Below are 11969 nucleotides of genomic sequence, written 5' to 3' on the forward strand. Positions count from 1 at the left end.
CTGTTATAGGAGGTAGAAAATGTTACTGAATTGAATTGATTTGAATTGAGATAACTGTTATGGAGAACAAGGTTAAAAAATGTGTGGTGCTACAACTTCATTGTCAAAGATTGTCACCGATACAGACTCAGCCCCACTCTATTAAATCACATATTAGCTAGTAACAAAATGCGCACAAGTCTGGTTATTGTATACAACACACCTAAATTTATCAGATCAAACAACTTCCATATCTACAAAATTTACTGAGTAACTATAAATTTGTCTGAGACATTTTAGAGCCACTGTTAAATAACAAACAACAGAGACTAACATTATAAATCTGGATTAAAGCATGAGTGCAGGTGTAACAGGGGACAGTATGGAAATATACTCATTATATTTGGAGGTTTATATTCACTGTGCACAAAGATATCACGTTTTTGTACATGAGCAGTTCACCCCACTTTATTTAATCCAAATTTTTATTAAAATGTTCATTTTTAATAATTGTTAATAAAATGTAAATTTTTAATTGCTTTAAATTTGCATAAAATCTGTGCTACCATGACTTGATTATTGATCTTGATTAAATGTATATAGTTGTATCTATCTGTAAATGTGTGAGGTGATTAGATTTCATCCATTTATAGAATATTTTTCAGTGTGTTGCTTTAAGATTTTTAAGAGGTTCAAGCCTGTTCCTGCTTTCCCAGAAGAATAAAGGATGTTGTAACAGCACGTACCTTTGGCAGAGTTGGAAGTACTGATTACTTCAGTGAAATTTCACTTAAATACAAGATACCGTCTAAATGGTATTGTATGAGGAAGTCAGGTGTGTCAGAGAAGTATGTGTGGGTGGTGCAGGACATGTATGAGCACAGTGTGACAGCAGTGAAGTGTGCAGTAGGAATGACAGACTGGTTTAAGGTGAAGGTTGGATTGCATCAAGGATCGGCTCTAAACCCTTACCTGTTTGCAGTGGTGATGGACAGGTTGACGGACAAAGTCAGACAGGAGTCTCCATGGACTATGATATTTGCGGATGATATTGTGATTTGTGGTGAGAGTAGTGAGCAGGTTGAGAAGAGCCTGGAGAGGTGGAGGTACACGCTGGAGAGAAGGGGAATGAAAGTCAGTAGGAGTAAGAAACTCTAGTAAGGGCAGTGGAGTGGTGCGGTTGCAGGGAAAAGAGGTGGAGGTGGTGGAGGAGTTCAGGTACCTGGGGCCAACAGTGCAAAGTAATGGAGAGTGTGTTAGAGAAGTGAAGAATGCAGGCAGGGTGGAGTGAGTGGAGAAGAGTGACACGAGTGATTTGTGATAGAAGAGTATCTGCAAGAGTGAAAGGGAAAGTTTATAGGACTGTGGTGAGACCTGAGATGATGTATGGATTAGAGACAGTGGCATTGAGTAAAAGACAGGAGGTGGAGCTGGAGGTAGCAGAGCTGAAGATGTTGAGGTTTTCGTTGAGAGTTATGAGGATGGACAGGATTAGAAATGAGTTTATTAAAGGGACAGCCCATGTAGGACATTTTAGAGACAAGGGAGGGAGGCGAGATTGAGATTGTTTGGACATGTGCAGAGGATGGACATGAAGTATATCAGTAGGAGATTGCTGAGGATGGTGGTGGTGGTGGGGGATTCTTGTGTAGTTTAAAAAGGACAAGGGGATATAATCTTATTAGGGCTGCAGCTATCGATTATTTTAGTAATTGAGTGTTCTACCTATTATTCCAACAATTAATTGAATAATCGGATAAGAAGTATTTTTTCTTTATTAAAAAGCAAAATTAAATATAAAAGATAAAATAAAACGGGTCTCTTAAAATAAACACGTAATTTGTTTCCTTTTTAGAAAAATGTACGTTTATTGCTGAAACTGAACACAAGAATATCTGTGAAAACTAAACCCATATTGCCATATTACATCAAAATGCAAATACAAATATGTAACTAAATATGTTACTCAAAGAAAAAAAAAGTAAATGCACTGTACAGTGTTTTCTTCATTTTAGTTCGAAATGATCCCACATTTTGGAAACCTCCTGTCATTTTCTTTGGCCTGAAACCTTTGGAAGCCCGTTCTGCCATATATAAAAAAAAATAAATAAATAAAAAAAAAAAAAAGTTTGTTTACTTTTTTCTCGTAATTCGGACTTTATTTGACCTCCCCCCTTTCAGTGGTCATAAAGTTATGCCTGAATGGTACATGTAAAAAACAACATTAAATAAGGTTGTAAATCCCATTTAGTTAATATAATATCCTGCTGCAAGCTTCTATAAAGCTTATATTTATCCATTTACTTCACATTAGTTTCATTAAACAAAATATCTTCCTGTATAAAAGATTTTTATTTTTGTGTTATTATTATTTCTTTATTACAGTATCAGTGTATTACTATCAGTTTATTACTTCCGCATTGTATTGCTGTCTCAGTATATCAGTCTCTCTGTGTACAATTCCAAAAAAGTTGAGACTCTGTATAAAATGAAAATAAAAGCAGAATGCAATGATATACAATTCTCATAAACCCGTATATTATTTTTATTAGAACATAGAAAACATATCAGTTTACCACTGTGTAGTATCCCCTCTTCTTTTAAAAACAGTCTGTATATGTCTAGAAAATGAGGAGACCAATTGCTGGAGTCCTGGAAGAGTAATTTTGTTTCATTTGTGAAATTGTATGTTGTAATTTATTGTAATCCTTCACAACAAAATCCTGATACAGGATTCTACCTGCTTAACAGTCCAGGGTCTACTTTGTCATATTTCTCAGCCCGTTTTAAATTAGCCTTTTAAATAAACCATATGTCTCTTAGTAAATAAGATTAATAGATAAATAATATCCTTCTATTTGTATATTGAAAATTTGAGCAAAAACAGTATATACAGCAGAGATGGGAAAATTTTTGTGTACATTTTACCACTACTATGAACCAATAGACTCATGAACTTCTGATTGTTTTGTTGGCAAATGCTTTTTTAATTAGCAGTAATATAAGATTTTTCCGTAGGTTCCCACAATGTCATTGTCAAAAAGGCTCTTATGGAGTGACTCCATTTAAAAGAGTTAATTCAGCTAAAGGTCAAAGTAATCAGTTTGCATTAAAAATATAATGTTCATGAAACTTTTGTTGTGAAGGATCACAATACATAGATCACTTATCCCATACAAATGAGTCATAATTACTACAACAGCATTACTTACACATATAATGTCCAGTACCAACAATACATTCCAGTCATCATGTAATCCTGTTTCAGTTACTGGTTTAATGAGAATAGTGTCATAATAATAATGCAGGCTGGGAATACTGACGCAGGGCTGAGTGAGAGAAATATAAAGCAAATTTATCAAGAAACAGAGACTGTATGAAAGCTTTTTTAAAGACTACTGTATATGTATGAGTGGCATATGCATAGTCATTATTTATACTCTGCTACAAAAAGTAGTTTAACCGTGATAAAGTTTGGACTTATGTATGTTGGAAAGACATTTAAAAGGTGCTGTTGTGTCGAGCCAGGATGTAGTCGTTGTGTTTGCGTTGTTTACGACATAGCAGATGCAGGAACACACAAATCACAAGCACGAAGAAGCAGGAAGCCACAGGAGCCACTATGAACCACGCCAACATGGTGTCTGTAAAGGGGAAACAGTAAGAGTGTTAAATTGTGCAGTCTAATATTTCATGAGATTTAACATCAAATGTTAATATGACAAAAATGCAGCTTCTGATGTAACTAAGAAACTGCAAAGATTTTGCTCCATGTCCTAAAACTTTTTTTTTACAACAGTGTTCACACTGGAGACTCCTTCCATTAATGCTGAATAAACATTTCCTTTATTTATATAATGATTAAATAAATTCTTTAATAACGGTGGTTCTTAAAGGAGTAACATTTGTTTTGATTCAAAATGTATGTAGAATGTAATTTCAGACCAATACAAGATAAAACTCCGCGTTTTAATTTCACATTTTTATTTACACACTCCATGTTTACCTACCTCCCAGTTTAATTTGCACAACAACTTCCTGTTTCCCCGACAAGTTTTGAGCGACACATTTTAGCTCAGCCCTCGTGTCTTCCTCATGCACTTCCAGGAAGATCAGTAGTGCCTCCAAATGGCCAGCTGACATCCTGTAAATAGCTACATGTTAACACCTTCTCAGTTTTTCACTTTTCTTCATTCATTTCTGCAATTTATTTATTTGGCACTATACATTTTTTATATATTTGTGTGCTCATTAAACATCCTATTCCAGATTCAAATTTTCTGTTGTAATAAGCTTCCCTCTTTCCATTAGATTTGGAGGCATGACTGTGGGATTATTGAGCTACAAGAGCATTAATAAGATCAGGTACTAATTTTGGGTGGGGAGGGCTGAGGTTCAGACAGTGTTCTAGTTTTTCACAAAGGTTTTTAATGTCAGAGTTCAAATACTATTATTTTATTTATTAATATATTAATATGTGATATCGGGTAATGAAGATGAATAAAGGTTTATTGTTAAGATTTGCTTGTGGGTTGCACATGGGAATGAAAAGGATTTTGAACTCTCACCTCTTTGTTTCCTGATATGTTCGTCCACTCAGATAAGAACTGTCCACCTTTCGACCGTCCACCACCCAGGTGAGCTCAGTGATGTCGTCTGATTGGTCTTTCACAAATGCAGAACACTGAATTACCAAACTGGAGCCTGAGCACAAACATCAAACATGATGAGGCATTTACATGTCTAAATATGAGTTCTGTTTTTCACCATTTTTACACAAAGACGTGTGTGTGTGTGTGTGTGTTGTACTGTAATGGTCAGATCCACAGCTGTTTTTGCATGTTTTATCAAAATACAATACATTTTATACCACAGTGCTGCTGAACCCTCAAATCTGATTGGTCAGAAGGTACCAATTAAGCATCTATATCCTGTGACTCTCAGAGCGCCCTCATATCTGTGTTAACATCTGGCTCGCCTTCTTAGTTACACTGTTATAGTAGAGTCTGTGCTTTCACTCTGATCAACCCTCAAGTGACAAGGCTTTCCCCCTCTGTCTGAGCTACACATGCTACTGAAATGCCATCACGGTTGGGCAAAGGTACCTCAAAATGTATTTTAAAATAAAATACAAAATACAAAAGCCATACCATTATCAAAATAATAAAGTGTACTTTTGTATTTAAAAAATACAGAAAATGCTTTGAGAAATATTTCTGTTAAAATGTATCTGAAACCATTTCCTATATTGACTATTAGACTATCTGATCTAATGAAAGCAGCCTTTGGTTAGTTGCTTTTACTGTTTTTATATATATATTAAAAAAAAATTATTTAATTTTGTATGTTTTAGAGACAGTGGCATTGAGTAAAAGACAGGAGGTGGAGCTGGAGGTAGCAGAGCTGAAGATGTTGAGGTTTTCGTTGGGAGTGAAAACGATGGACAGGATTGGAAACAAGTTTTTAGAGGAAGAGAACATGTAGGATGTTTTGGGGACAAAATGAGAGAGGCCTGATATCAGTAGCAGAATGTTGAGAATGGAGCCAACAGAAAGGAGGAAAAGAGGAAGACCAAGGAGGAGGTTTATGTATGTAGTGAAGGAAGTTATGAAAGGTACATGCAGGTAGTTTGCTTTGAAAGAGGCAGATGTAGAGGACAGAGTAGTATGGAGACGGATGATCCGCTTTGGCGACCCCTAATGGGAGCAGCCGAAAGAAGAAGAGGTGAAACTCACCGAGATGACTTTTAACCACAGAGCCATTAACAGGACTGGTAATAGTTATGTAAGGAGCTGCAAAAAAAAAAACGTTAACAACATTATGCACTTTATATACTTTGCCGCCTCCTGTTTATTATTTTTTTGTACAATACGCCAAATTCAAGACAGAACAGTAAATTAGTTGAATGGAAGTGTAAATTAGGGCTGAGAGGGCCTAAAAGCTGGTTAAGGTAGCTATGTAAAGTTTTGTGAAGTATGCATAAAAGTGATTTTAAAAAGTTCATTACAGTAGAGAATAAGTGCATAGTAACTTTGTGAATGTGTATAATTATTTGCTGGAGTTGCTGGAGGTCATGCAGACCTCAGTAACTCAAAAACTATTTAAGTTATAAGCATATAAATGTAAGGTATAGGTTTATATAGGTTTAGGTTTAATATAGGTTTAAATTACTTAAATACATACTTTACAAATCTAGTTTACAGATACAATACATATAGCACAGATATTTTTTCATTTTGACATTATTAAGTTCAGACTAAATGTCATGTGCTAATTTAAACATGTGTAGTAAAAATTTTGTACAACCTCTGCACAAAACTTTTAGTACTGTGTATATATACTATATATACACTGTACACACATACAAGTATATAGACACTCACATGTCCAAGTAACTTCTGGTGATTCAGTGGTGCGGGTTGTGTGTGACTCTGGAACGCTGGTGACTGGAGCTAGAAAGATTTGTGCGAAATTATTAAAACTCACAGAACATAACACGGAATGCATTGCTTTTAAAATAATTTTTAATTTAATGTCTGTAACACGTTTTAAAAACATAGGAGCGGGGGTAACAAAAAGCTGAAAAGGTTAGTGTTACTGTAAAGAAACCGCTGTAGGAACTAATTAGGATTATTGGCAACAGATCAGTAACATGACTGGGTATAAAAATCTTATAGAGTCTCTCAGGAGTAAAGACTGGCAGAAGTTCACCAATCTGCAAGAAAATAGCTCTACAAATTGTGGAACTATTTCAGAATAATGTTCCACAACATCACATCAGAGACATTCAATATCTCATTATCTATAGTACATAATATAATCAAAAGATTCAAAGAATCCATAGAAATATGTGCAGTGGACAAAGATAAAAAATTAATATTGGATGCACATGATCTTCAGGCCCTCAGGCAGCACTGCATCAAAAAACTGTCTGTGAGCACAGATCATAGTGTCATCCACAAATGTAGGTAGAGCTCTATCATGCAACAAATAAACACATGTGAAGATGATCCAGAAACATCACTGTCTTCCCTGGACCAAAGACCATTTAAAATGCTGAGGCAAAATTTTGATATGATACCATTTTGTGATACTAAAGGAACATTACTGAGCTCACACGAAATGACAAAACTCATTTAAGATGCCATGGACACCCTGTCCCTCAGACTAAAGAGGAGCAAGACCATCCAGCTTATCATCAGCATGGAGTTCAAAAGCCTGCATGTCTGATGGTATAGGAGAGTGTTAGTGCCTTATAGGCAGCTTGCACATGTGGAAAGGCACCATCAATGCTAAAAAGCATATACAGGTTTTAGAGCAACATATGTTTAAGCCAACAACATTGAATGTGACAACTTCTTTTTGTATAAAGCTATCCACTTGATTGCACATAAGATGATTGTGCTATGGGGTAGTGGTATGTATGTATGACTGTGTAATGCTGGACCTTGCTGTCTTACATAACACTTGAAGTTTCCAGGTCCTGCTAACGTTATATATCACATTGTTGAACATGACCGTCAGCCAGCAGGTGTACAGGCCCTTGTCCTCTGCTGAAACATTTCTGATAGTAAGACTGTCTCCAGACAGAATTTCATAACGAGTCCCATTTGTTAATGGGAGACCCATGTGAAAACCCTGGGTATAACAAAATATGGTAATTAGTACTGATATACTTGTTGCAATTTTGAGGATTGTGGTCTGACCCTAATGTGGAAATGCAAACTGTCCTTCCTTCTATTCAAACAGTCCTTGAATCGATTCCTCCTATCACGCTACACAAAAAAACATACCTTGAACCAGTGTGGACTTTCCAGCCTGTTGAAATGATTTATGTGTGGACATTCGATTGTCAGGTCCTTGTCTGGCTTTGTAGAAACAGGATGTGACATCATCTCCATGTCTTCTTTTCCTTTTTCATAGATGGTCACAGTGAAGCTTCCAGTTAAGCAAAACGTGTCGCTTCTAAATAGACAACAGACATGAGTAAGAAAAGAAAACTTGTGACATCATTTCCTCATCCAACACAAATCACAAAAGTGTACTGGAGTGTGTCAAATGATTGAAAGCTTAACTTCCATGCAAACTAAAATGATATCTAAATGTTATATGGATTATCATAATTGGTTTCCATTAAATACAGCATTGTTTAATTCTAAGATGTGATTGGTCAGAAGGTGCTGATTTTTTTTCCTTAAAAGAAAAGAAAGATCTGATTTGATTTGGAAATCACAGGTTATTATTAATGAGATTTTTCTATTTTTCCTCTATTTAAACATTAAACCTCAACCTTAAAACTGTAGACATTATTGCTATCAAAACAGTTAATATGGCACATTTTCCTGTTAGGAGATATTTATTTAATATTTATGGAAGGAGTATTTAGTGTCGCTGCTTTAGAAGACTCAGTATAATTTTTTTTTGTCCAGTCCAGTGTAAACCACTAGTGTACTGTGCAAAAAAACCCAAAAAAACAAATGGGTTGGAAAAAACAACAACAGTAACAGCTGATGACAATCATTGTAAGAGCTGTAAATAAATAAATACTGTAGAAATATCACTGTCTAATTCAGAGGAGAAGGTTGGGGGTATCATTAAGATCAGAACGCCAATTCTGATTCAACTCATTATTATTAGATTATACTGAAGCACTGAATAAAATGAACTAAGTGAAGCTGCAGTACAAAGCGGTAAATACATTACAAAATAAGAATCCCATATTTTGGTGATGAATCAATGGCTTGATGCAGTTATTGTAACCAATGTTCCTATATATTTTGCTCACAATAAAAGGTGAAAACTGTTGTCTAATATTCCTTTGTTGGTCTAAAACACAAATGCAGTCTATAGCAAAGTCTAAAGAATATCAATTGCACAATCCTAACTTTAAACTTTGAACACCAAACTATGCTATGGACAGGAACGTGATTCTGCCCCAACAACTGTAACTGATGTTTTCTGTGATGTGTCTGCATTTATACATAGCTCTGTTCCACACAGTGTCTAAAAGCACAGTGTCAAATACCAAACAATTTAATTTCCTTCCCAGAAGTTAGTTTGTTTTCACCCCATGAAAGACTATGAGGTGGCAGGTGACATGCAAAGTGTTAGGAAATTATACACACAGTTTAGATGTAAATATACTTTTTAATTTCTAATTTTCTTATTACCCTTGTTTGTAAATAAAGATTTGATCTTGGTCAAATCTACACATCTGCTTATATACTTGTCTTTGCATAAACTTTGCACAGTATATTGTAAATTACTAGATATACCATTCATTATTAGCCCCTGCACCTTCTGTAAACCGTCTGTTCTGTCCCTGTATATATGGAGCTCATACCTTATTTATCAACTGTTATCTATTGTAAATAGGTCACTTATGCACTTCTGGTTAGATGTCAACTACATTTCATTGGCTCTGTACATGTACCTTGCACAATGACAAAGTTGTATCTAATCTAAAAAAATACTTGCTAAACTTCCAGCCATAAGTTTCTCTTAGCTTTTAACTACATTAGCCTCAAATTATGTGGTTGAAGTGGTAAACTATTATATGCTTTGTCTCAATCTACAGTGGGACAAATCATTACATCAATAAATTTTTTTGAATGAAGATTTCTATACGTGGACAAATTCATATAAAACATTTGGGTAAACGTTAAATATGATCCTACCTGAACACGTAGGTGTATGTCCCCGAGTCCGAAGGCATAGAAGGAAGGAGCCAGAGGTCCCGCCCCTTTTGTATTACCCTGTGACCCTGGCTTCTCAGGTAATAATGCTTGTTGTGCACCAGCTGGAACGTGGTGGTGTTGTCTACAGGCAGGTTCCTGTACCAAATGTTAGCTTCCAGAGTAGGGAAAGTGATTTTCATAGCCTCCCCCTGAGCATGGAAATCTTCAATCTCCTCACCAATTACCTCACAATCAGCTAGAAAAATCGCAAGTGTCTATAATCTTTGGGCATGCAGTGGTGCTTGAAATGTTTAGAATATTCTACTGCAGGAAATTTCTTTTCAAACTGTTTATGTATCATAAAGGTTATTATAATACAGCAACATCACTGCATGAATCACAGTATACAATTTAATAACATAGCATCTAATAATATGTTCAAATCTACTTCAGTATTTGCTTAAAAGCATTTATTTTTTACACACCTTCCGAGTTCGAATCAGAGCTGCTTTCAGAAACACTGGGATCCTTTACACAGCATTTTACTGTCATCCCTAGAAGATTTATTCTCTTTAATAACGATAGATAATGTTGCACTAAGAATAATGTGTGCAGGTAATATACAAGTTAATATTTTACTTAAACTTTTGTGATTATTGTGATTCCGGTTTTAAACTTTCCTCATTCTTTTATCTTCAGTAAATGTTTATATTCTTCACTGGAAAGCACTTTGTGATATTTGAGCTGTTTGTGTGAGTAGTGAGTCATGTGTTTAACTCTAAGCTGTGGTATACACGTGTATTTACAGAGATGGATATTAAAGAATACAAAAGAATGAATGCAGTCATAAACATTGGCCTTGTTATCCCTTCAGCAAGTATTAAATATGAAAGTTGTATAAAATTATCACACTCACTACCTTGCACAGGTATTGCACAGGCAGGGGCAAGTCCACAAGACAAGATCATCCATACACTGATACCTACAGTACACTGGGTCAAAAACATCAGTAGACATGAGTACATTTTACACCTTTAACTATTTAGTTTAATTTACCATCTATTACTACTTATAAATTATTATTTATGGAATAATCTTTATAGTCCTAAAGACAAACATGTTTAGATTATGATTGTTAATAAAGGATTTAAAGCTTTTTTATCTGATACAACCGAAAGAGTAGTCACAGTTTCAGTTCTCTTCAGTTGTTCTTGACATAAAACTTATTCCTGACAGCTGATTACACTCACACAGTCTGCATGTCATGTGTTTAAAAACAGAGCTGTTAATATAAACTCAAATATAAAATCAAATCCTTTTCACTTCATCTTGTTTTCAATGTTATTTAATAGTTCTTTATGGTGTTAAATGCAATTAAATGATTATTATTATTTATATTAAGAAAACAAGATCAACAGAAACATAAACTCAAATAATTATCTGAAAAATAGGTTTTGACTCTTGATGTTACATTACATTTCTCTGTAAGGAACTGCCCTCGATTTCATATTGATTCTAAATGATTTAAGTGACAGTTTAGAGCAGTGAAGCTCAGACAGTAGGTAAATAAACGGCAATAATCTGCATCAAAATTAACAGCAGTTTCTGTAACCATTCAGTGTATAGCATTAAAGAACATGTATTCAGTATTAAAAAAAACTGCTCTGCAACTGCTCTCTCTTCCACATATATAAACAAACACACACATTCCCAAAATTCCCACATTTTTTCTTAAAGATCAATAAAGAGCTTGTTTATCATTCTTACCTGGATTTGGAAGGTCATCATGTAAGTATTTGACCAGGAGGCTGATGACTGCATCCTCGAGGGAGAGACAGACACACAGAGAGGCAGAGAGAGAGAGTGATGAAGACATGCACAAATATAGGCACATATGATGAAGGAGGAGACGGAAGTCGTGAGCAGTTCCCTTTTTTTCTTCTTTCGATGTGTAGGTGGTATTTGGGGAAACCTTTGACAGTGAGCGCTTTTTAAAAGTTCCTCACGAGCTTTGGAAATTCCTGAGATTTCCATGACACATACATACATTTCATGACACATAGGTGATAACCAGACTGTACATGAGGAGCCAGAAGACACCAGAAGTGTTCTGCAGCTTGTTTTTGATGAGCACATTGTTCAACTGTCACAACCAATAATAATAATAAAAAAAAAAGGTCATTTATTTTAATATTTAGTTTCAGCCTAACGCACATTAGCAATTTTAAAGATGTTTGTAATAAGTTTCTCATGCAATAGATTTGCAAAGAAAAAATACATTGATTAAAAAAATAAGCATTTGTTTTTTCATAA

At 35.0% G+C, this 11969-nt stretch overlaps 1 protein-coding gene across 2 annotated transcripts; it reads right to left on the reverse strand.

Moving 5' to 3' along the window:
* Window positions 1-2790: 2790 nt before the first annotated feature.
* On the reverse strand, window positions 2791-11676 carry LOC310723218 (interleukin-1 receptor type 2-like). Of its 2 annotated transcripts, XM_083535985.1 has the most exons (10): window positions 11424-11606; window positions 10576-10648; window positions 9657-9912; window positions 7773-7944; window positions 7440-7617; window positions 6363-6431; window positions 5715-5771; window positions 4548-4683; window positions 3990-4123; window positions 2791-3623 (listed from the first exon to the last, which is right to left on the reverse strand). In XM_083535985.1, exons 1-10 carry the CDS (start codon window positions 11475-11477, stop codon window positions 3481-3483), a joined length of 1272 nt encoding a protein of 423 aa, XP_083392111.1. In that variant the 5' UTR covers window positions 11478-11606; the 3' UTR covers window positions 2791-3480. The 2 variants fall into 2 exon arrangements, with proteins under 2 accessions (XP_083392111.1, XP_083392112.1); XM_083535986.1 differs by lacking the exon at window positions 10576-10648 and having other exon boundaries at window positions 11424-11676.
* Between the last annotated feature and the right edge of the window lie 293 nt (window positions 11677-11969).

Source organism: Silurus aristotelis (assembly GCF_946808225.1).
Source record: "Silurus aristotelis genome assembly, chromosome: 3".
NCBI lineage: Eukaryota > Metazoa > Chordata > Actinopteri > Siluriformes > Siluridae > Silurus > Silurus aristotelis.

Excerpts from the sequence above, each read along its gene's own strand:
- LOC310723218 (XM_083535986.1), bottom strand. The coding sequence starts at position 11,550 with ATGTGCCTATATTTGTGCATGTCTTCATCACTCTCTCTCTCTGCCTCT. Across the intron at positions 9,913-11,423 it reads TGATGACCTTCCAAATCCAG|CTGATTGTGAGGTAATTGGT; the intron begins GTAAGAATGATA and ends CGATTTTTCTAG. Across the intron at positions 7,945-9,656 it reads ACATACACCTACGTGTTCAG|AAGCGACACGTTTTGCTTAA; the intron begins GTAGGATCATAT and ends TTGTCTATTTAG.